Genomic DNA, 26,785 nt, shown 5'->3' on the forward strand with positions numbered 1-26,785 from the left:
TATTTTGGGTGGTCAATTGGTTAAGCTGAAAAGGTAAACACAGCAGCAGAATGAGACAGAGTACTCAGGAAGCAAAGCACCATCTGGAGGGAGAGGGAGACATTGCGAGATTCTTACATCTTACCTCTGGTAAGAATCAGAGAGGAATAAAATGGGAGAAGAAATATCTTGTTTTGGCCTTGATGAAGCTAAACTTTTTAACTTGTCACAAAATAGTAGTATATTGAAAAAGGTTCTTCTGAGAGCAGACTTTTAGGTTATTTCTTTTATTCATACAACTGTGGGTCGAGAATGATATAGAGTGTTGGATTGCAATGAAAAGAAAGATCAATTAGCACCAACCATAACACTGTTATGGGGTTCATCAGGACCTGATGGCTGCAGTGAACAACCTGTCTTTAAACCTGCTGATGCATCCCTTCACACTTTTAAGCCTTCTCCCAGATGGAAGGAGGCAGAAGAGAGTGTGTCTGGAATGTGACAGATCCTGCAGTATGTTGGTTGTCTTTCCAAGGCATAAAGGATCAACAGAGGGTAAAGAAATGTGCATTATGTTCTAAGGTGCATTCACAACCTTCTGTAACTTTTTCTGACCTTGAACAGGGCAGCTTGAATAGGGAGTTAGCTTGATAGAAGAGAAAAAAATCAATAATATTTGAAACCAACAAAATCATTTGTGATATATAGCTAAGTTGTTAGGTTGCATTCTTCTTCTTAAAAAAAAGTGGGCATTTATACCTCAAATTGACTATTGTCTAAAGTCTGTAACCAATTTTGAAAAGACTGATATCAAAGCAAATGAACTGATATTAAGCATTGCGATGCTGAAAATCTGCTCCCTCTCTCTTTCGCTTGCTGTGGTAGAATCATGGACAGCATTTTAGGATACAGAATCTATGCAGATAAATCATTCCTCAGATTTGGTATTCTAAAATGCTATCCATGACTCTATCGGGGAGAGTGAGAGAGTGATGGTGCAGATTTTCTCCATCCCAATACATAACATCAGTATTTTCAAGATTGACAACAGACTTTCGACAACAGACAAGTAATTCAAGGTGTAAACACCTACCTTTTTATCTACTGTCACACATTATACTTCCGATATTTTTTCGTTAAGTTTTTCAGGCTGACCGAGCCCTTTCAGGCTCCAAGTTTATGGTTCCTGTGTAGTCCGGACATTGGATGTCGTCATACTAAATGGAGCCTGTAGCCTGAAAGGCCCGTGCCAGGTGTACAAAACAGTTTTATAGCTGAGGGGACAAGCATAGGTCCAAGATCAGGAGACTGAGGGTTTGTTAACTCAAACCAAAAATGCCCAAATATTATATACCTGCTTTGCAGATGCTTCTGAAGACTCTTAGCAAAGGTATAATGATCATTACCATTTTAAAAACCTGTTGTCATGAATTACATCTCTTCCACATTTAATGGAGTGGAGTACTCAGCAGATCATTGGCAAAATATCCTATCAGCAGTTTTTTTTTTTAAATACAAATTCTCGATCCTGTGCTTGAAAATACCCTTGTAGCATAAAGCCTTTGCTATTCCACTTGAAGCATTGATGCCATATGTGCCATTTAGAAATTGGCAGTCACTACTGGGCATGACTATTTCTTCTTGCATTAGACTTAAAATCTGACAGCTTAATCTCAACCTTTTAAAATTTATAAATGAAACCAACAAGGAATTTTATTAAAAATACAAGATGTACAACTTCCATTCGTCCGCCTATTCATTTCTCCATTTCCTGTTCTTAGGTTGACTAAGTGAATAAAATTCATCAAAGGTTAGCAAGTTCAGGTAAGAAACAACCCAGAATGTGAGCCTTTTAATTGGAACTTGAGAACTAACCAAGCTGCTTCATCAATCAAATTAAAGCACAATTTAAGAACTGTCACTTAAGATACTCCCTTTCTAATCAAAATAACTTTTTAAGCTTATATGAAGAAAAGTATTAAAATTTTGGTTCAAAAAACAAAATAGTTGCTTAAAGGAATTATAGCATGACGACAATTTAAATATTCTAATTTTTCAACTAAACATAAAAGCTACACAATTAAAATATTTCTGTTAAAAATATCACACAATTATATGAAATACCTAATTCTATAATTTTTTACAATAAGACATTTATGTTTTGTTAGTAGCAGTTGGTGATTATTAGTGTTCTGCTGCCATCTGCTGTTTTGAATAAGAAAGGAAATATATGTTTCAACAATATCATTCTAAGCCTTTTTATAGTGGGGAAAAAAGTGAATGATATTCTCCGCCTTTACATCAATTGTTACGAGCCCAAAGGACCCCAAACCCCAGCAGCAATAGACATTCACAAAGACAAGTGGCTTTCAAAATAAAAGTTATTCTTAATCAACTTTAAACATGAAAATAGAATCAAACTTGAACTTAACTCTATACTTATACTATAATCTAACCCAAATTACCCTTTTCTAATTCTAAGCGCACGTGTGTGTGTGTGTGTGTGTGTGTGTGTGTGTGTGTGTGTGTGTGTGTGTGTGTGTGTGTGTGTGTGTGTGTGTGTGTGTGTGTGTGTATTTAAGAAAAGTTCTTTGGTTCATAGTTCAATCTCACTTCTCCTTCTTCCAAGTTCTCTGATTGCAGGCAATCACCATACTGTGCACAAAATTTAACATGTATAAAGTTCACCAAGCTTGGTGCTTGAAAGGTAAATGTTTTCCACTCAGGAAGGTTCTTGTAGGATTTGCAGAGGGAGAGATATCTGTTGCTCCAGGATTCCACAACTGAGGTACCACCACTGGTCACCTCAGGGTCTCGCTGATGAAATTTGCCCCATCAGGGTCTTCCAGGTGGTAACCTCTTTCTTCAAGCTACCACAGAGTTCCATTCCTTCCTCTATTTCAAGAGAAACATCAGACAGATAGCACTTCCAGCCATCTACTGCTCTGGAATTTGTTTTCATCAGTTTTAAAACAGTTTTCCCTGGTTGCATTTTTCAGTTACTTGTCAGTGTCCCACACACTGACTGACTGACTGAGCTGTTAACTCAACTCTCTCTCTTTTCCAACTGCCACTCCAGTGAAAAGCATGAGACTCATGTGACTTGCAAAAACCCCACCTTCTCCAGCAAACAACAGGAGTTCTTCCTTCTGCTCAAGTTGTTATCTGAGGTAAACAACCCAAGATTGACCTGTCTGTGCACTCTGCAGAAAGATACTTGTAGTCATCCCGGCTCCAGTTCAATTAACACCTAGTTGTGAAAGATGGTTACATTCTCCATATCTTCATTATTTCTTCAGTCTTTCAAATAAGATCAGTTTAAAATGTGTGAATGTATGTGACCTACTCTAAATCTTATAAATTCTCCTCAAATATTAATATTGTTACACAATTCACCAATCTTTATAAAAGCGCTAGCAGCAGATACTGGATGCAGATCTGATTCATCCGGGGGGGGGGTTTCTCACAGGTGGAGCAAGTCACTTTGTTCCATAAAAGCAATGCCGCTGAATGTGGCTGCTTACGGCCATCAGCCCGTGACCCAGAAGCCACCACCAGGGCTCCCACAGTGATTGGTGCTGGGGTTAGGGCTCCCTCCTGCCACCCGGAAATATCCTCTTCCCATTCCCCTTCCACCCCTTGCTCCTTCACCAACATCACTGGAGCCAGAGAGAGAGGGAATGAATATGCAAGGTGAGGGGGAGTGGAGGGAGTCCAGCCTGAAGAGTGCGGAGGCCTATCAAGGGCAACGAGAGTCGGAGCCCACCAAGCCACCAGGACCAGAGGGTGAAGGGTCACGGGTGCTGAGCTCCATGGCCTGGGAGGAAGAAAGAGAGATGCTGAACAATGGACACAGAGAAGCAGAGCCAGAGAGTCTGATGGACGAAAGAGGGGAGCGAAGAGCCAGGCTTGGCATGCCAGAGGGGCAGAAGAGCTGGAAGAAGGAGCCTCAGGTTTTATAACAAGAAACTCTTTTTGTTTTAATGCTGGATCAATGAGTAACAAAGACGGCCATAATCCCCCACACAGCTGGAATCGTTCTGCATTTACCAGAGCAGTTCCAGCTGTGTGAGGGATTATGAGTAACAAAGATGGCCATTGCTCAGAGCGTATGTTTGACCTCACGGCAACAGGTGGCACTACTGCACCACTCGCCCCACCTCCCTCAGCTCTGGAGGATGGCTCCCAATGCAGCTCTCTTTAAAAGCCTTATAAGCCCTCTCCATAAAAAGGCAAGTCCACTCCCCGCTCCCCCCCCCACCCCCCACAAAATGCCTCAATGCGGCATTGCTCCACAAGAACACCTTCTGGTTAAGAGAAGATTGCGACTCACAGAGTGCTAAAGTAGTTTTTTTTAAATGAGAAACAGTAGAGGCAAAAACGAGATGAAAACGTGGCAACAGAATGCACTCAGAGTGGTCAAAAGAAGATAAACTATGATGGAAGATGGGAAATAGATCAGGAATCAATTGAACCAAGAATTCAATTGTGTTGAAATACAAGGAAAGTATAATTAGATTCTAATCTAAATTTTAAACAAAAAGTAAATAGAGAAGTCTACTTATTTACAATAGCAGTTTCTCACTGATGTTTTTTCATTAGGCAGTTAGCAAATCAGATAAATTTTAGTTGCAATCACATGTAACAAGGAGAGACAAGGAAAGATTCCTCCTCAATGAAAATACCTTGTAAACTTTCTAAGTTCTTACCTTGGTCTTGTTCATTGGTTTTCATTTCATAGTGCACAATAGGGAGTTGCGTGTGAAATATAGATGGAACTGTAAGTTCTTCACCTGATTTAAGTTGAGGAATAAGTATGGAGAAGACATTAGAAATTTTACACTGATTGTTTTTACTTTAGTACATATTTTTATAGTTTGTATATTTTAATTACAATGGATTTTGAAATCCTTTTGGTGATGTCTCTCCACAGGTTAAAAATAGGAAATGCTTCAGATAACACCTACTGAGGATCTACTCCTGAATGGCCAAGTGAGGTTTCTAAAGCTCACTGGTGTCAAAGGTCTTTGAACACTTTTTAAATCTTTTTTTTAAAGAAGTATTTGAATCATCATAAAAATAAAACTCATTAGCAAAATAATACAGGAATTACGTGTCCTCCCAAGATTACGAACGCTTGATTTATGGTCACTCCGTGCATACAAACATTAGTAGGATGGATGGGATGGATTTGTTGTCTGCTGAAAGGCTGCCACCAACTTCTCCCTCTCTTTCTTCACCCCTACCTATCTAAAAAGCCTGAATAATCCAGAGCTGGATTGGAACAGAACTGGGAGTACAAAGTCTCAAGGCTGTTTGAGACTTTTCCATTAATGGTATAGGTAAGGAATTATCCAATTAAAACTGAAGGAAATATAGCACATGGTTGACAAGAATAAATGAAGGATAGGTTAAGTTGAAAGACAAGTTTTATGTACAGGGAGCACAGGATCAACTCTGCGAAGTATCAATTAACTTTGTATCATCCACTGCGCTGGAAAATGGACAAGTATATAACTCAATATACTATTCACTCATTATTATACAGCCAACAGATAATTTACTCAGTAGACAGAGTCATTAAAAGAGCAAAGGAAAAAGAACATAAAACATCACATAGGATAGAAGGAGGCCATCTAACCTTTCCTGGCTGTATCAGGTCTCTGAAAAAGCTATCATTTAGTACCATTCTTTAAAATGCAGGCAAATTATTTTTCAAATACAATGACACACGTCCAAACAAATTTTCTCATTCTCAACTTGACTTCAACACCTTGTTTCTTCATGTAAATGATTTTAATTTTGTGCCTTTAGGATTATCAACCTTCTTAACAACATGTGATCACAGAGGTAGCAGAAAGCAAGCACAAAACTCGAAAGTCTGTTCAGCAGACTTTATTCCACTAAAAGTCTGAACACGAGTTCATGCCTTGGTGGCTCCCCGTGTGTCTGCCTCAGGAGGGGCCGGCTCAGGTCTATACTCGAAGGGCTGATGTGGCCTGTTTCCGCGCTGTAAACTGTTATATGGTTATATGTTATATGTTATATTCAGGTCAGCTGATTGACAGCCGGCCAGGTGGAGTCAGCGCCTTGGGTAGTCTTCCTGCAGGTACAGAGATCACCCCCTGCAGTAGACTGGTGGTCATATCACCACATAACAGCAAAAGTCGCTCTCTATCAATGTCACCAAAACTCCTAAAGCACTTAATCACATCTCTCCTTTATCGTCTCTGCTCTAAAATCAAGTAGATGGTACAGTTAAATGTGTGCCTAAGGAGCTTGTTGAGGAGAGAAGGCTTCAACCACTTGAATCATTTTGGGTCTCTTCGTGTACAAGAAATTCAGTTGCACCTAAACTGGAGGGGTATCAATATCCTTGTGGGGATGTTTGCTACTCAGGATGATTTAAATTAGTGTAGCAGGAATGGGATCAAAAGTAGGTCAGCCAGTGGACAGATTGAGAGAAAGGTAGAGGCATTAACAAGATGTGATACTTCAGCCACAGTTTAGCCATTAGCTTTTAAAGATTTAGCATAACTTCCTTATTTTTGACAAAAAGCCAACAGCACAAATGTTGTTTAATATGCTGAACATTTCCAGCATTTTCAGTTTTATTGATTGCCCAATCAATCATTGGAAGGATATTGATACTGAAAGAGGTGCAGAGGAGATTCTCCATAATGTTGCCCAGACAAGGATTTGACTTTTAAGAAGAGGTTGGATAAGCTGGTTCTTTACTCCCTGTAGTGTAGGGATGACCAGATGGGTTACCTTATAGAAAAATATAAAAGCATGAAGGGCACAGATAAAGTGAATTCTAGAATTATTGGACACAGGTTTCAGAAAAGGGAAAGATTAAGAAGGTCCCAAAGGGTGACATTTTCATTCAGAGGTAGTCTATATCTGAAGGAGCTCCAAAAAAAAAAACACTATAGAAAAGAGTACAATGACAACATTCAAAAGACATGGGTTGGAAGGATTTAGAAGGTTATGGACCAAATGCATTCAAGTAGGATTAGCCCAAAATACCAACTTGGACCAAAGATCCTGTTCTGTGGTGTATCACTCCTTGACTCTATGATGTGTTAGTCCTTGTTTTTGTGCTTTATTCTGTTTACCTGTCAAGGGTGCCATATTGCTAAGATTCTCTGTCAAGACTCAGATGTTAAGATAGCCATTTGAGCACAGAGCACCATGGAACTAAAATCAATAATGAGTTAATAATTTCAAAAAACAATGTGAAATATTGATAGAAAACAAAAATATTTTAAATATAACTAAACAAATCACAACAAATTAGCCATACACAAAACTGAAAAAAACTCTCCAGGTCATGCCGACTTGCTGTGTTTCTCTGCACTTTTATATATTGAACTAGCATTTGTACAATTTTTTTTGTTCAACTTCTTAACTTCCTGAATATTCATGAACCAAAAGACACGGTCTTACTTTGGGTTTTTGTGCCCTATTGTTATTTGTCGTTATAGTCAGGTGGTTTATATGAATGTTTACACTATGACGCTGCAGCAAAACAGCAAATTTTGTGACTTGTTCACGACAATAAATTCTGATTCTAACACATTTGTTCATTTATAAGTTTGCTTCTCACCATTAAATATGTTTATTTCCATATAAAAATATAGCAATAAATCACCTTCCTAATATCGTCTGCTTTTATGTCAGAGTTCTTGCAGTTATCTAGCTTCCATTTGATTGATTTCATATTAATTTGTGCTACTAACCAGCCTTTGGAGTTTTTTTTCTGACTCACCATTTCCACCTGGTGTCAGAGCCAAGAATCTCATTTCATTTTCTGCCACCTCAGGGTATTCCACCATTCCTTCTGATTTTCTATTCTAAACAAAAAATAATAATAATTATGGGCTGAGGTAGTTTTTGAATGTTTTCATGCAAATTTGCTAATGTATGACATGGTATGACTTCCAATATAATTGTATTCCATTTTACGTATTGTATTTTAAAACAATTTTTTTCTGTATTCTCTTATGATCAGTTTCCTCAAGAATATGAAATCAAACATATTTCAAAAGCAAAGAAATTACAAACAGTTGTGTCTAATGTAATTGTTTCTACACTGCCACCTTTAGTGTTGAAAGAATCATTAAAGTTCACAAACAAAACTGCATTTGTGTAAGGTTTGCTTCATGGTAGAATGTTTGCACTTCAAAGTGTAATTGGACAATTCCAAATAAACAAAAGGAAACAGTTATTAATAACACTTAAAAAATGCACTTTTAACATTTTCAACTGATATTTAAATACCAGAAGATGATTTTTACTTAAATAATTATTTAAAGATAGCAGCCACCATTTTAAAGATAAGCAAATGTAAGCTCAAGGTCACAAAACATAAAATGCAGTACAGGTACACGATCCTTTATCCGGAACCCTTGGGGGACAGTGTGCTCCAAATTTCTGATTTTTCCAGATTTTGGAAAGCCAGATTTAAGCCCACCCGAATTGTGCTGCCGTATCCACCCCCACCCCCTTCCAGTCACCCTGCCGTCTCCCCCCAACCCCCCTCACCCGCCCGACTCGTGCATCTGGTCTCCCGGCCGCCCGACTCGCACTGCCGTCTCTCTCCCCATGTGCCAGATTTTGGAGATTTCGGATTTTAGATGTCCAGATAAAGGATCGTGTACCTGTACATCAATTCATAAAAAAGTAAATGGAACCCAAGTTTCATGATAGCAAAGAGATTACATTCAAATAAAATAGTAAATCCATGGGACAGCATGGTTAGCATAATGCTTTTTACAGTCCCAGCAATCCGGATTCAAATCCAGCACTCTCTGTAAGGAGTCTGTGCAGTCTCCCCATGTCTGAGTGTGTTTCCTCTGGATGCTCCGGTTTCCTCCCACCTTTCAAAACTTGTGGGGGTTGTAGGTTAATTGAAGTATTTTTGCGGCACAGGCTCATGGGTCGGAATGGCCTGTTATCATTTTGTATGTCTAAACTTTTAAAATTTATGATAAAGTTATTAAATCGTATTTGTAAGACTCCAATGTGAAGAGTAATGAACATCTCACAACATGAATTAAAAGATTATTTCTGATATCAGGAAATAAAAATTATCCAAATATGCAATCAAGATTGTAGTCTCTCACGCAGTAATAAGTGAGCAAGTTTAAATTATTTTTTTTTCCATATACATTGTTCAATATGCAAATGCACTGAAATTCTTATTTGCTGCAGCTGAACAAAACAGAAAAATTGACGACACAGCACTGCTCCAAAGGGTCCAGCCACCTGGTCCTAATGCCAGCAGCTCCCTACAGGCTTAAATAGCCTGTTAAAAGAAGCCAATGCTGTTTGTAAGTAAAATCCTGCATCCACAGAGGTCTGTGTCCAAGACGGTGGTGCCTGTGCTCGGCAGCACCCAAGAGGGAAAATAGACTCTGGGGGAGTAGTGGACTAGCACAGGCCACCAGAAATGGGAAGATAACCTCCATACAAAAGAAGAAACAAAAGAGATGACCCTACATGATGGTGACTTGGACAATGGACCAGCGAGAGGCTCAGCGCCTGAGGGACGCATAGAGACTATGGGTGACTTGCAGTCAGAGGACTAAAGTGCCAGTTAGTGAAGTAGACAAAGGTGACATAGTGCCATAATTATTGTTTGAAAAAAATATGGCGAACCCCTGGCAAATGCTACTTTTGTAATAAGAGCTGATACCCAGACAGAAGTGCCCAGCTCGATTTGCTACCTGCAGCTATTGTGGGAAACACGGCCACTTCGCTAAAGCGTGTAGAGCGAAAAATACTCCCACTGATAAGAAGAAGAGAAGCACCAAGAAAATTCATCCTGGAGCTGCAGCAATGGAAGACAACTATGAAAGGGAGGAACCTTCAGAGGAGCCCGCTGAATCAACTTCAAGTGACGGCGAGGTGAGATCAACACAAAGTTCCCCTGTGATAACTCAATTGACTGTAAAGCTTGGGGGGTGTTTACAGACTGGAACGGTCAACTATGAAGGGGGAGGTGAATGGTGAGACTGTCGATTGCTTAATAGACTCGAAGTACTGACAGCTGCATCCACGAGAAGGTCGCCAAAACTATAAATTTGCGGAGATATCCAGCGAACCAAAAGATATCAATGTCTTGTAGTGAACTATATGGGATAAGTGTAATGTTACTTTGAACTTGCAGGGACATTGCCTTGGTGATGTTTGGCTTTTTGTAATGCCTGATCTCTGCGCTCCTGTGTTATTGGGGTTGGATATTCAATCTCAGATGAAAAATGTAGTGTTAAATTTCAATGGGCCACTACCCACATTTACAATCCCCTGCACTACTTACTGTGGTCTGTCCACACTAAAGTTCAAAGCTCCCTCCCTGTTCAGTAATCTGTCTCCCCAGTGTCGACCGACTGCCACTAAGACCCATTCTTACAGGAAAGAGGATCGTGAGTTTATTAAAGCTGAGACCTGGAGATTTCTTAAAGAGGGGATGATTGAACCTTGTAAGAGTCCGTGGCAAGCTCAAGTGGTAGTTGTGAAAAACCACACTAAGAAATGACTGGCTATTGACTACAGCCAGACAATCAACCGTTACACTAACTTGGATGCCTACCCCCGCCACGCATCAATAAAATGATTAATCAGATAGCGCAATACAGGATGTACTCGACTATCGACCTTCCTTACTCCCTGGAAAAAGTCAGAAAACTGACTAAAAGCTGTCCTGTTTGCGCAGAATGCAAACCGCAGTACTTTAAAGCTCTGGAGGCCACTCTCATCAAGGCAACCTGACCTTTTCAGAGGATCAGCTTAGATTTTAAAGGGCTGTTATCTTCCAACAACAAAAATGTATTTTTCCTTACTGTAATCGATGAATATTCAAGGTTTTCCTTCACGATACCCTGCCCTGACGTCTCAACAACATGTCATTAAGGCACTTGACAGAATTTTCAGTATTTTTGGTTTTCCCAGTTACATTCATACAGAGGCTCATTTATGAGCGCTGAGCTGTGCCAAGTCCTGTGACACAAGGGGATTGCCACCAGCCGCACCACGAGCTACAACCCACAGGGCAATGGGCAGGTCAAAATGGCTAACACCACAGTCTGGAAGACTGTTAACCTTGAGTTAAAGAAACATGGTTACCCTGTTACCCGGAGGCAGGAGGTGCTGCCTGAGGCGCTACATTCTATTCGGTCTTTACTGTGTACTGCAACAAATCAAACACCTCATGAACGTATATGTTTGCTTTTCCTAGGAAATCAGGAATTGTGATGGACTGGCCAGCCTGTCTATCTGAGCCTGGAACCGTACTGCTGAAGAGCCACGCTCGGATGCGTAAAACGGACCCTCTAGTCCAACCAGTTCAGCTACTGCACACTAACCCCAATTATGCCCATGTTAAATTCCCAGACGGGAGTACGGACACTGTACCCCCAAGAGATCTGGCCCCACCTGTTCACCCCTTCCACACACCCCTACTCGAAGTAATCCTGAGAGGTTGGACATCCCCCCCCCCCCCACCCGCCTGTGATCCCCCAGAGAGCATTCAGATGGCCATGCTGAGGCCCCACTGCCTCACGCTGGTAATTCTGGAGTGGGGCCAAATGTCCGGCCTTCTCACACTACAAACCAGGGAACTGTGTCAACACCACCAGCTCCCAAGGTTGCAATGCCTACACCTGTCCTGATAAGGAAGTCCACTCGTATCCATAAACAAACTGAGAGGCTCCAGTATTCATCATATACATCTCATTATATTCTGATTGCTCTGCTAGATAATGGCCTTGTTTTGGCTATGTTAGTGAATTCTCAATGCCATTTATTTTATTAATGTATTACGCTTGCAGTAAATTGCCTGCCTGCTAAAATTTTAACTAGCAGCTGTCCCTTTGATTTTAACCCTTCTTCTGCCAGGGGGAGACCGTGATGAATCTCTGCTGAGCTGTCAGTCTTCCACTTGCCTAGCCTTGCTTTACTGACATTGGCCGTGTATTATGTCTACCATTAAAGACACTCCCCTTGGGTATATCTGTGTATGCACCCATTGTCTTTCATTATTGTACCATTAGTTTCTGCTAATAAAAGTCATGATTATTGTTTGACTACGTCACCTTTGTCTACTTCATTAACTGGCTTTTCAATTTTATTAGCACAAGGACCTGCACAGGCTGCGAGCTGCTAGAAACTGGCTCATGGGAACCAGGTAAAGGAGCTGGATTCAAGAGGGTGCTGAGGGCAAGAAGGGCTCCCAAAGGGCGTCAGGCACTGAAAGCTTCCTGATCACGTCAGAGGTTTGGAACTGGAGCTTCGGTTAGCCATGAATTGAACACGAGTCTGTACTGCTTCAGAGGTGGCGGGAGTGCTGGAGGTGAATCTACAAACAGTCAGTGCCTCTGAAGGGACTTTCTTTTGCTTTCCTTTTTCTTGTCTACAAGAGACGACAGGCAACACTAACTGTGATTCTTTGTCTGCTTACAGCAGGCAGAAGGCAATTTAGTGTAATATTACATGTTCTGTACTATTACGTAACAACAAAAGGAATCGTGAAAACTACTACAATAATATACATTCAATTAAAAAGATAATAAATAGATAATAAATATTCATGTGATCAGGATTTTAATATCATGGCACAAACTTTTTAAAAGATGTCATTACCCCTTCATCTTCAACATATTAATAACTTCCCATTTGAATCCCAAGTGAATTTAAATCATGTAGAATTTCCTGCTCTTACTACTGTGCACTTCTCAATGATAAACATTGTTCACTGAATTATTTCCTCAGCAATTACTTTTTCTGCAATTGAGATTCCAGTATTCATATTCCTGCAGCTTGTCTCCTTCATACTCCCTTTCTCACTCTTTTCCTATCAAATCAAGTAATAATAAGGTACTATAAAAGGGCAGATTTCTACAGTCTGTCTCGAATGAAAAAACATTACACTACATCTTAATACAATGAATCCCAATTTACTCTATTTTGGCTTTGCTTCTTAATTCCTTCTATAGTCTTGGCTTCCTATCCTTTTTGTTATTCAGAAGTTTTATTTGCACCATGCTTCTGCTCAATTTCACTTTATTTGTTCATCTTACTCATCAACATATCATCTGTAAGATGTGGAACTGTTATGTCGCAGACCAGCACCAATGGACTGAGAGAGAGCAAGACACAGAGATCAGTTCTACAGTGTTACAGACAGAAACTGCAGCTGGGACTGGAACAGGACAAGCTGGCAAGCTTGTAGAAACCCCCATTTGGAACACTTGCTGTAAGTGCTTAGTTCAGCCTAGTCAAAGCCCTTGTGATTCATGTAAGAGGAGAGGACTGGCTGTCTAATGTTTCACTTGGAATAAGAGAAACAAAAAGGTGACCTAAAAGAAAGAGGTTATCATCTGGAGAACCATGAGGGGACAAGATTCTTTGGCAAGACACTGACGTGACTGATGTAAGTAAAACAGTTGTGGCTGTCCTGGAACAACAAATCTCTCTCTGAAAGTCAACAAGAATCTTCCTGAGCTGTAACCATTTACCTTTCAAGCACCAAAACCTGGTGAACTTTATAAATGTTAAATTCTGTGCACAGTATAAGAATTGCCTGCAACCAGTAAACTTGGAGAAATGAGAAGTGAGATTGGACTGTGAATCAAAGAACATTTCTGAAATTACACACACATTACATGCACATGCGCTTAGAATTAGAAGGGGGCTAAGTTAGGTTAGTTAAGTCAATAGTGATAAGTTAAAGTGTGATTCTGTTTTCATGTTTAAAGATAATTAAATCAATTTTTGTTTAAGTAACCAATGGTCTTGGTGAATATCTATTTCTGCTGGGTTTTTGGGGTCCTCTGGGCTCATAACACTCCAAACAATAAATCCTCATCATATTTTTAAGAGTAGAGTGAAATTTTTCCAACATTCCTGATGATCGCTACTGTGACTAGCCCCATGGTGTAGGCAGGTGACAAAAGAATTAAAGGAGAGTTGATGGGTAGTTAATACACAAAAGTACTGGAGATATACTGCAATTTCTCCAGCACTTTTGAGTAGTAACTAATTATACAGGCTGTAGACTTCTATGTTTCACTCTGGATTTGATGGGCGTGTGAGGGACAAGTTGCAGGTTGAAAGGAAGATAAGTGGCGGAATGGATGGAATCGGACTTCTGTGTCATGGCAAGTCGAGACGAGTTTGTATTTTGATCCTCTGTTAATTGAGTTTGGGGATGGTGAGCATGAGGGTGTGTACCAACATTGCATACCACCTGCCTGACTTGTAGAAGAGATCGAATTTGGCCTGATCTATTTATTTAATTCTTGAAAATTTTTTTGTGGCAACAATATTGGCAAAGCTTGAAAAAAGAATTACAGGTAAGATGTACGGAAGGTGTACGGAACCTTGGTTTTCAAGAGATATTGAGACCCTGGTTAAGAAGAAGAAGAACGGGACCATTGCCTGAAGAGGGCACACAAAATCAGTGAACCGGTGCGGACTCAAAAGGCCAACATGGCGTGTTTCCGCTCCATAAATGGTTATATGGTTATATGATCCCTGAGTTTCAGGATGGTATGCAGATAAAGTGATCTGTTTAATTCCCAACTTATAAATCAACTACTGAAACAACCCAGGCATAAAATTAGATCCTCAATCACTCTGGATCTCCTTAGGTAATCCAAAAGCTGTGAAAAAATCTTTCCAGAGCCTTTACAACCGTTTTGGCTTTAATATTCCTTAATGATATAGCCTCTGGAAATCTCATTGCTGTACACATAATTGTTAATAAGTACTGATTCCCAGACTTAATTTTAGGCATGGGGACTACACAATCCACAATAAAAGTGAAAGGTTCCCCAACAACAGGAATAGGTTGCAATGGAGCTACTGGAGGACCCTGGTTAGGTTTCACTACAACCTGATAAAAGTGGCATGTCTGGCACCAATTTACAACATCCTTCCTCAAACCAGGCCAGAAAAATTGTCTCAAAATTTATTCATGGTTTTCTTTATACCAAGATGACCACCCAAAGGTGTACTGTGGGTTAGATTTAAAATTTCATTCTGGTCATTTCTACGAACTACTTCTTGATGAATCACCCCTCTCCCCCAACTCTTCATTAGCAGGAATATCAAGAGGTCTCCATTTCCTCATCAATTCACCCTTCAAGTAATATCCACAAGCCATTTCTTCCATCTCCTGTTCACCTCCTGCTTTGTCCCTTAAGTCAACAAGATCTGTATCCATTTTCTGTTGCTGAATTAACTCTTTTCTTGACAAAGAGAAATCCTGACTCTCACAGTGACCCTGCTCTTTCAAAACTATTTCAGAAGCATTGGGCAAGTCTCCATCAACTGAATCATCCTCAGCTCTCATCATTTTCTTAGACAAAGACCTTGCAACAGCATATACAGGATATATCTCATAATCTTCTTCAACCTCATCCTTACTACGCTGATTTGGTCATCTAAAAACTGACCCAACTTTATCCTCTGCCAAATCATTCCCTAATAAAAATGAGACCCCCTACATGGGTAACTTTGAAATTACTCCTACTACAAAAGGCCTTTGAACTAATTCTGAATTCCTATGTTGTGAAGAGATATTGACTGTACATCACCTCCAACACCTTTAAGCAAAATTGTCTGCCCTCTGTCGAATTTCTGATCAAGAACTAAAACATTTCCAACACTGACTGAGCAGCTCCAATATGTCTAAGAATTTTAACTGGAACTTGTGATTCTCCCTCCTTTACTGAAAGCAAGCCCCCTGACACAAAAGGTTTGAAAACATCCATGACACCCTTACCAGGTTTGGAACATCTGCTCTCCTCAAATGTCTGAACACCTGCTTCTGGTAAAACCTCCTTTTCTTGTCTCTTTCAATACTAAGAAATTCACAATAACATGACCAGGTTTCTTACAAAAATGAGATATCAATCCAGAAGATCTGTCCTTTCCCACCTTACCTTCATCTTTTCCACCTTACCTTCATCTTTTCTCTTAACATTCTCCCCAGACTTAATTTCAGGCTTTCTAGTCTGCTCCACATTAACCTTCTGAACAGGGTTAATAATCTGTTCCACATTAACTCTCTGAAAATGCTTCCTATTCTGAAATGTATTTTTGTGAATTAGGGCAAATTTGCCCGCTAATCTAGCTGTTTGCTGCCATGTCCCCATGTCTCTCTCATCCAGTTATAATTTAATCTCATTTGGAACGCATCTTTTAATTTCCTCTATTAATATCAATTCTCTCAATCTGTCAAAATAATTTTTTATTCCTTTTGAGGTGCACCAACAGTCAAAATGTACAGATTTTTTAAAGAGCAAAATCCATATAAGATTGATTCCATGTTTTCACCAAACTCCTAAATTTTTGTCTATATGCTTCTGGAACCAACTCATAAGCTTTCAATACTGCTTGTTTAACAGTTACATAATTTGCCACTTGCTCTGTAGTCAACTAGTGTATGCAATTTGTGCTTTTCCTTTCAATACACTTTGGAGCATAAGAGGCCATTTTTTTTTCTGGCCATCTTGAGCTCTCAGCAACCTTTACAAAAAGCTGAAAATATGTATCTCTATCTCCCTCATCAAAAGGAAGAACTAGATTTACTTCTCTACTAGCCAAAAACCTCTGCCAAGGAGTTACAGTCTCAATTCTCTTACTTCTCTCCATCTCAATTTTTAACTTCTCTAATTGAAACTGTCTGTCCCTTTCAATTTCGTCGCTCTGTCTTTCAGCTCCCTCTAACTCATATTTCCTCCGTTTTTCAACTTCCTCTTAACTCGTATATCCTCTGTTTTTCAGCCTCTTCTCTTTGATTTTCAGCCTCCAAAATCCTCCATTTTTCTCTTTCTTCTTTCATCCTCAATTTCTCCGATTCCAATTGTAACTCTAAAGATCTATCCTCTGGAAAATTGTCTAAGTCTTTCTCAACAAATTTTCCCTCACCTATAAAATATTTCACTATAACCCTCTGTATTTGTATTTTCCTCATCCAATGCTTGACTTCAGTAGCTTTAATGCCTTAGAAATAACCATCAGTTCCTCTTTTCCCTTGCTCTGCAGGTGATGGTTGTGATAAAAATGTATCAACATCCAGTCCTGCTGTTTTTCCACACACAAGCTTTAAATTAGCATGAAAGATAACCATTTAACTAATAAATCACAAAAACTTCAATTTTCAATCTGAAAGGATGAGCCCCCTTAAAATATTACGAGCCCAGAGGACCCCAAAACCCAGCAGAAATAGATATTCACCAAGACAAATGGTTACTTAAACAAAAATTGCTTTTGATTATTTTTAACATGAAAAGAGAATCACACTTTAACTTATCACTATTGACTTAACTAATCTAACTTAACCCCCTTTTAATTCTAAGCGCACATATGTGTATGTTCAGAAAAGTTATTTGATTCACAGTCCAATCTCACTTCTCATTCCTCCAAGTTCACTGGTTGCAGGGAATTCTTATCCTGTACACAGAATTTAACATTTATAAAGTTCATCAGGCTTTGGTGCTTGAACAGTAAATGGTTAGCGCTCAGGAAGGTTTTCAGAGAGAGATTTATTATTTCAGGTCACCCACAACTGATTTACTTTCATCAGCCATTTCAGTGTCTTGCTGATGAAACTTGCCCCATCAGGGTTCTCCAGATGATAACCTCTTTCTTTCAGGTCACCACAGAGTGCTTTTTTGTTTCTCTTATTCCAAATGAAACATTAGACAGCCAGTCCTCTCCTCTTGCATGAGCCACAAGGGCTTTGACCAGGCTGAACACTCACAACACACCTTCCAAATCAGGTTTTCCACAAGCTTGCCAGTTTGTCCTGTTCCAGTCTCAGTTGCTGTTGCTGACAGTAACACTGTAGAAGTGATCTGTATGTGTGTGTTTCTCTCTCACACACATACACACACACACACACACACACACACACAGAAAGCCTCTTTGACTCTCTCAGCTTGCAAAACCATATGACCCTCTTAGAACAGCAAGTTCCCCTCCAGACAGAAGGTAGCTCTGACAAGCTCTTTCGTCTGTTGCCCTTTTGTAAACAACAATCCATTAGTGAAGTCACTGTAACTTGGGCAGTCTCCAAAGCTTTTGCAAAAGCTACGGCCCTGACATGTCTAGCATTAACAGAGCTCCAGTATTTTATATAATATCTGTTTTAAAGTGTTTGTATGTGAGTTACACTAACAAACCCTGTCCCAATTTATCTCCCAAAAACATATCTATTTTAAGTCTCAATCTAACAAATTCAACTGCCCATCCTCATTAACTCATTGTTCCTTGAATAACACTAAAGGACCTCTAACTTGGTGTCCAAATATCAGTTCAAAAGGCCTAAAACCTAATGATTTTTGTACTGAGTCCATCACTGCAAACAAAAGCAAATAGACACCCTGATCCCAGTTCCTTCTCATTCTCAAAACAATATTTCCTTATCGTGGTTTTGAGAGTCGAATGGAACCTCTCCAAGGCCCCTTCTGATTCTGGATGATATGAAGATGACATGATTTGGTTAGGTCTCAATTTATAAACTGTGCTGAAACAGCCCCAATATGAAATTACTTCCCTGGTCTGACTGAATCTCTTTAGGCAAACCAACTAAAGTGAAAATTTTATAAGACCCTTTGACACAGCTTTAGCTTTAATATTTTTAAGTGGCACTGCTTCTGGAAACCTGGGTTCGTCAAAAGCAGGAATGGGTTATAATGGAGCCACTGGGGGGGGAACCTGATTGGGTTTACTCACAACCTGACAGATGTGGCATGTCTAGCAAAATGTCACAACACCTTTTCTTAAACTAGAATTGTTTCATAATCTTATACATAGTTTTTCTTACACCAAGATGACCACTCAGGGTGTGATATGGGTCAAGGTTAAAATCCCTATAGGCTTTAGGAACTTCAACCTTAACTGGCAGGGATATCAAATGGTCCCACTTACTCATCAACACCCCATCCTTGAAGTAATAGCCAAGTGGCATTTTCTTAACTTCATCATCAGAAAGAGCCTCATCTCACACTTCAGTAAGATCAGGATCTTTGTTCTGTGCAATCCCCCATTATTTTGTTTCAATAATGAAATGGAAATCAGGCAGAAGACTAAACTGCCAGTTTACCAACTACCAGCTTAGGCTGTGCAGATAAAATCTGTTCCTGAATTGCCATCCTTGTATTTTGTTGCATGGCAACTCTTTAGACATTTTCTAAACTTCTTCATAATATTTTTTTAAATCTTGTTTAATGTTGCATTTGCATTTCTTTTTATTAAATAAAAGTGACTGCTGTGATTTAAATTCCTTTTTCCAAATTCATGTTGATTTTTTTTTAATATCTCCAATACCTTGCCTAATTATTCATTTTCCCACTCAATTCACATTGTCTGTATCAAATGCAGCACTGCTTGGGAACATCACTCTGAATTTTTTTCTAGTTTCCATTTCAAAATCCTTACAATTCTAACCTGGATGAAACATCAGATGGAGAAGACGCATGAAAAAAAAAATCCTGATCATATTACAAACAACTGCACCTTTTGACATACACTATTATACCTTGATTGTTCTAGAGCATAAACCTTATAGTTCATCAACCATGGGATCATCATAACCTCGAGAATTTGAGAAATTCAATGAGAAATTTGAGCAGTACGTTTTCTACAAGCAAATTAAATTATGAATAATAAAAACAGCCTCATTAGCAAAGCCCATATTCCAAAACAAAATTAATCTGCTTGATAAATGCATAATGACACCTGTGACAGAGTTTATAGATATGTTTTTGGGATATCAAATGGGAAAGGTTTGTTAGAGAAGGTCACATACAAACACTTTAAACAGATCTTATTTAAAATACTGGAGCTCTGCCCAAGCTAGACATATCAGCTCCATGGCTTTTGCAAGAGCTTTGAAGAGTGCTCAAGAGACTTCACTAATGGATTGTGGTTTACAAAAGGCAACAGATGAAAGATCTTGTTGAAGCCGCAGATTGTCTGGAAGAGAACTTGTTATTCTAAGAGGTTCATGCAGTTTTGCAAGCAGAGAGAGTCAAACAGGCTTTCTCTCTCTGTATGTGAGAGAGAGAGAGACACACACACACACAGATCAGTTCTAAGGTGTTACAGCCAGCAGAAGCAACTGGGACAGGAACAGGACAAGCTGGCAAGCTTGTAGAAAGCCACATTTATAAGACTGCCTTGTCAAAGCGCTTGTGATTCATGCAAGAGGAGAGGACTGGCTGTCTAATGTTTCACTTGGAATAAGGGAAACAAAAAGGAACTCTGTGGTAACCTGAGAGAAAGAGGTCATCATCTGGAGAACCTTGATGGGGCACGTTTTGTCAGGAAGACACTGAAGTAACTGATGGAAGTACATCAGTTGTGGATGTCCTGGAACAACAAATCTCTCTCTGAAAACCAACAAGAACCTTCCTGAGCGGTAACCATTTACCTTTCAAGCACCAACGCCTGGTGAACTTTATAAATGTTAAATTCTGTGCACAGTATAAGAATTGCCTGCAACCAGTGAACTTGGAGGAATGGGAAGTGAGATTGGACTGTGAATTAAAGAACTTTTCTGAACTTACACGTGAGCTTAGTATTAGAAGGGGATTAAGTTAGGTTAGTTAAGTTAAAGTGTGAATCTATTTTTATGTTTAAAGATAATTAAAAGCAACTTTTGTTTAAGTAACCATTTGTCGGTGAATATCTATTGCTGCTGGGTTTATGGGTCCTCTCGGCTCGTAACACACAATTTTTTAAAAAATTGAAAATCAGAAACAGCATTAACCAATTATTCTTACTTCCAAAAAAAATTTAATTATCTTGAAATAATGGGAATCGTTAATCCTCAATTTTAGTCCCCATGATCAAATCCACAGACAAAACCCACCAGAGATCAGAGACAAATGATGAAATTTCAGTAAGTACATTTTCCATGTTTTATGATGAATACTTCAGTGGCTTTTTTTGATAGTCATGTTAGCAAGCAGTTAGAAATGTTTTTTTTTACAATGAAGATAAGATTTATCATGACTGAAGGGGCTCTGTAAAAATAAAACTTTGTAAGCATTCAGCTCACACAGCTAACATTTTTAATCCATTTAAATTTAATTTCCATTTGCCTTTTGCTGAATGTTTCATCTGAAGATAAACTGGATTCTTACATGCATTTCTAGTGCTATTTTACCTCAAGTTCTTCCCAAAGCTTTTTCCTCAGTTCTTCTCCTTGCTTCTTCACTTGTCTTTCCTTTTCCTCCTTCATTACTAAAATCTTATCCAATGTTTTCATTTTTGCAATTGCATCTTCAAGTTGGGAGTCTTCAGCACTGTCAGTAAAATCCTCTTCCTTATAGTTATCTATCATTTATTGAAGGATGATCTTTGTTATAATTTTTTCAAGGTTAGATCCTTAAAAGCAATACAATCTCACTTGTCATCTGCATAATGTTAAATGGTGTTTTAAATGTTATTCAATGAAATGAAATAAATAAAAGAAAATCTGAATCATGCTCGAGGAACAAAATTACTTTGTCATTTACAATTAGTTGAGTTATCAGATTCTATTGTGTGCCTCATGCAAGTTATTTTAATAGACAATATAAAATTTCAAGAAAGATTGTAAATGGAAAATTGATGGAGAATACAGAAAAGGTTTTATTAAGAATATCCTTGCCGTCTGCATCTGCACATTATGCAATGGACCCTCACATTGTGTTTCTTCATTATCAAATAGAGAATCATTTTGATTCTTCACCTGGAACTGTCTTTCACAAAACAAATATTCTCTTACCAAAATGCAAGGAAAGTGACAAAAAAATATGTATTTGTTGTCCATTGGTATGGATTGCAATGCCAGGGATTTGCTATGAAATGGTTGGGAATGTCAGAGTGGAAGAAAAAACCATGCAAGCTTGGGATATGCAATTCCTGTCAATGACAGGGACTTCAAACAAAAATCATTTTTATCTTGCCTGATGGCCAGTCCAATTAAAAAAGCAAGCTGCATGCCAGCTGCAAAAACCTGTGCCTAAGGACAACAACCAGATGCCATTAGGAATAAACATCAATGAATAGAAGGGAAATATTTAAGATCAAGGCTTAGGATGAGCAAACTGTGACAATCACAGCAGGAGTTTGAAAGAGGTTGTGCTCAGTAAGAGGTGCAAAGAGAACACATCTGCTAGTCTTTGCCCAAGAAAGAAATGCTACAAAAGGCCTGAAGCTTATCCCTATGCTTCCTAAATGTTGGAAAGCTCGCATGGTGGCAAATATTTTGAGTGGGTGTCTAGTTTAAATATATTAATAAATTGTTCTCATTTCCACCATAGGTTAGAGGGCAATGTTCATGCAACAAAAAATTGCAAAAGGGTCAATGCCACAGATTAAGGTTAGAATTTTTAACTCCCATATGCCAGCCATGAAGAGCTATTAATAAAGGACATTGAAGCACTGGACATTCTGTCTGTACTCAATTTAAATAATAATTTCTATAAAGATTTAGTAGTGAAGAACAATTTTCTAGAAACAAAAGCATTTCTTTTTCTGCATTTCCAGGTTATGTGTCATAAACAAATCACAAGAAGAAAAAACTTTCATGCAATTTCCTTTACAAAAAGAGAACAAAAACATAAGAAATAGGAGCAGGAATCTATCCAACCTTGTCTTAAATGTACAGTATTTACTGAGGTCGCATCACTGACAAAAAATTTGAAATCTGATTAGCCAGGGTATCAAAGGTTATGGGGGCAATAGGACTAAGTGGGGAAATGGATCAGCTCATGATGAAACGGCAGGGCAGACTTGAGGACTTGAATATCCTATTCCTGCTGCTATGACTTATCGATGCCAGTCGTGGACTATACCCTTTGCATAAATAATGTGGGTTCAAGTGCTTAAAGGAGATAATTGAAAAACTGAAAACAGAGAGAACAATCTCTCTGGTTAGAGGGCAATCTTTTAATTTTTAATTTAGACATACATCACAGTAACAGGCCATTTTAGCACACAAGTCCACGCTACCCAATTAACTTACTCCCCCAGTATTTACTCATGGGCCAAAATGGCCTGCTGCCGTGTTGTATGTCTAAATTAAAAGTTAAAAGGTTGCACACTCCTGGATTAGAGTAATATACAAAACATTTGGCAGGCAAGCAGACAATGCAATCTTGATTAGAGTTCTTCATGACACAATAAAATTAACCAAGCATGAATAAATGTATAAAATCAGTTCCTAGTGTGGGAAATATTTTCCTACCAGACTCAATTTTTAATGACTTTGTCTGATCTTGGATAGGTAAATGATCCTCGGAATTCTCTTCTGAATCTGTTCGACCATGAAGAATTCCTGAAAGAAACCAAACACAGTAAGGCAATATGAATAATACAAAATGAATTTTCAAAGGCTGACTTTATTCTTTTCACTTCATTTATTCATTGCTTCCTGTGGTGGTACACCACTGGCCTTCTGCAGGTACAGAGGTTGCCCCCTGCAGTAGGCCAGTGGTGTACCACCACATTCACCCCCTTCATTAAAATTGTCCCAGGCGGTGGGGGGAAGGTTGCAGTCCATGGTCTACCCAGAGCCCCAAAAACATATACACATTATTTACAGATTGAGACGGTCCGGCAGCCGTCGGAGTCTCTGTGTCTGTCGCAGGACTGGTTCCTGGTCACTGGTCAATGGGAGTATGCGGGGGTTGGGGGCAGGGGCCGGAGCGGCTGGCATGGTGTAGCATGGAGGGGTGGCCGGGGTTGAGGTGTGTGTCACATTGGATGGGCGGGGGTGGCAGGTTCGTCGCCCACAGTTGTAGTGAGTTCTTGGTGCCCAAGATCTTGAGTGTCCCTTAGCTGTCTGGGTCGGGGGGTTGTGTCAGGCCAGCGTGGTCCTGGGCTGAAGGATGCTGTACTGTGGTGGATGCTCCTGCTGATGCCAGGTCCCTGGTTGAGACGGTGTCCTCCCTGCCACTGCTGAACCTATTGTAGGCGTAGTTGTGATTCGCGTGTAGGAGGAACACCTGCTCAACCAGGGGTTCGGCCTTCTGTGCCCTCACATGTCTACGCAGCAGCACCGGTCCCGGGGACATGAGCCATGCTGGGAGAGACGTTCCTGTTGCCGATTTCCTGGGGAACGAAAACAGGCATTCGTGAGGGGTCTCATTGGTAGCCGTGAACAGGAGTAACCTAAAAGCATGGAGCGCCTCGGGAAGGCCATCCTGCCAATATTCTACGGACCACCCCTTTGACTTAAGGGCCAGGAGAACTGTCTTCCAGATCACTCCATTTTCTCTTTTCACTTGCCCATTACCTCTTGGGTTGTAACTAGTCCTGCGAATAGTTGCGATGCCCCTTGCTGTCAGGTACTGGCGTAGTTCCTCACTCATGAAGCTAGACCCCCCCCCGGTCACTGTGGATAAATGCGGGTAGTCATACATGGTGAAGATCTGTGTCAGTGCCCTGATGACTGTGGCCATGGAGGTATCGAGGCAAGGGATAGCAAAAAGGTCTATGACCATGAGGAAATAGACGTCCCCATTTGTGGAAGGCAGGGGCCCCTTGTAGTTCATGCCGAGGCACTCGAAGGGCCGAGTGGCCATTACGATATGAGCCTGGGGCGGGCGGAAGAAGCGAGGTTTGAATTCCGCGTAGACTCGGCACGCATCGGTCATGGTCCTGACGGTGTATGGGAGGTTCCAGGACTTGATGAAATGGTATTAGCAGGTGATGCACGGGTGGCAGAGGGACTTGTGCGGTGCCTGCATCGTGGAGCAATGCACAGGTCCAGGAGAGGGCATCGGGGGAGTCATTAAACTTCCCCGGGTGATACTGGATGTTGTAACTGTATGTTGCCAGCTCGACTCTCCAGCACAAGATCTTGTCATTGTTAATCTTGCCCCTCTGGATGGTATTGAACATAAACGCCACGGCTGCTGGTCAGTGAGGAGAGTGAACCTCCTGTCTGCCAGATAGAGGCACCAGTGGCGGACCACTTCCAAGATCGCCTGGGCCCCCTTTTTCAGTGGCAGAGTGCCCTAGCTCAGAGCCGTGGAGGGTCCTGGAGAAGACGACCGGGCGCACCCCTTGGTTGAGGGTAGCGGCAAGGGCTAGATTGGAGGCTGTCCTGGGTAAACTTGTACCTCTCACTTTGTTCGTTTTAGATTGGTCATAGTGTTTGAGCTACCGAAAGAAAACAGACACACACGCCAAGAGCACTTCAGTTTATACAAATCTTTATTACAAAATCTAAAGCTGATTTCAAACTACAATATGCAAGCCCTTCCCAATTATTCTTATCAACGCCTGGACTGGTCCCAATTGCCGAAGCAAGGCAACGACCGCACACTTGTAGTAGGTTGCTGGGGCGCCGGTAGCAGCTTCTCCACCTCCCCGACCGGGACGTTGGTTGGACTCTAGAAGTTCTTCTTCTTGCTGAGAGATGTTGCCACCCCTTAGAGAGTCTGAAACTTCAGCAGCAGGACCATGGCTTATATTACCCAAAAACTGCTTACCCAAGCACCTATTCCCTGCACAAAAAAAGATAACCCAGCAGCCTAGGCTTCTATCAAATACCACAACTTTCTAGCTTATCACTTTGAATACAAAGATCTACTTCGCTGCGAGGTCTCGCTTGACAGTCTGCGACCATCAATCTCAAACTGCAACCGGCTAACAAGCAGGAAGATTAAAACATTCTTGGTACCAGATGTCTATGTCAGATAACTGCATCTCTGGGCCCCATGGTGGAATTAAGCTTATGTCTGTTGATTCTTACATTATTCTCAAAGTAGGTTACTAATACTCAGCCTTGCATAAGCAAAAGCATGGTTTAAATCCTCCATTACATTCCACCCCTTGGTCGCAGTCTGTCACTTATGAGACCTAACAAGCATTTGAGTACAGAAGGAGCGAAAAAGAGAAACCAAAACTACAATAATCACAAAAATAAGCAATAATGCGAGCAACCAACAGAGAATAGTGTGGCTTAATCCCCCAAATGTACCATTTAACCATTAAAAAGGATTCCAACCAAGGCTCAAACTATCCTTCTGGGCCACACTTGTGGGTCACAAACAGATTTCGAAACATGTTGAACAATATCAGATACATTAGTGGATACATCGGGAATATATGATCAACATTCAGAACCGACAACGCCACACGTGCCACCCTGTTTTGCTAAAAGAAAATCCAGGGCCATACGATTCTGTCAAGCTACTGTCCTGACAGCAGAGAATTCGTGATTAAGGTCATTAAGGTCCTGACAGACAAAAGGGTGAAGGATGTCTCATTGGCAATAGAGCTCATCAGATCATATAATTTGTAAACCTCTTGGGAAACGCGAATAACGCCATAACCTGGGATCAAGCCGCCAAAGAAAATCTCGGCACCTGAGAGGGCACGTCTATGCCGAAGGACAGGGGACATACGCATAAGCGAGGGATGATCCTGTAAACGGGAAATATGATGCAGGTAGGGGACAGCATATGCCAAACAGCAGCAACCACCCCAGGTAAGGGGTAACCATGCAAAGGCGCGAGACCCACAAACCCAATAGGTCCCGTTCATAGGGTGCTTGGAAATAAAAGGGGAATATGCCAGAAATTCACTGTATCCCAGTGCATCGGCTGGCTTGTCGGGGAACTTACAAAAGCAGACAGAGCCCTTCACATGTTGAGAAACAATAAAATAGGGGGGTATCATATTAGAAGGAGGGGTAGGAATATGCCATCCTCGAAAAATATCCAAAATGTCACTTAGACTAAAGTCTCCTCAGGCACAGACTCATTAGCATAAATGTGATCCCTGCCTTGGG

The 26,785-nt window shown here is 40.3% G+C and overlaps 1 protein-coding gene across 1 annotated transcript in view; it reads right to left on the reverse strand.

The window, feature by feature from the left end:
• Positions 1-26,785, reverse strand: part of fsip1 (fibrous sheath interacting protein 1) — a 401,721-nt gene that overhangs the window by 356,081 nt on the left and 18,855 nt on the right. Inside the window, exons 4-7 of the mRNA XM_069917082.1 lie at positions 23,231-23,320; positions 21,164-21,333; positions 7,751-7,835; positions 4,689-4,772 (exon numbers count right to left, since the gene is read on the reverse strand). Of these exons, the coding sequence (XP_069773183.1) occupies positions 4,689-4,772; positions 7,751-7,835; positions 21,164-21,333; positions 23,231-23,320 (429 nt within the window). The remainder of the gene's footprint in view (positions 1-4,688; positions 4,773-7,750; positions 7,836-21,163; positions 21,334-23,230; positions 23,321-26,785) is intronic.

This window comes from Narcine bancroftii, chromosome 2, assembly GCF_036971445.1.
Source record: "Narcine bancroftii isolate sNarBan1 chromosome 2, sNarBan1.hap1, whole genome shotgun sequence".
Taxonomy (NCBI): Eukaryota; Metazoa; Chordata; class Chondrichthyes; order Torpediniformes; family Narcinidae; genus Narcine; species Narcine bancroftii.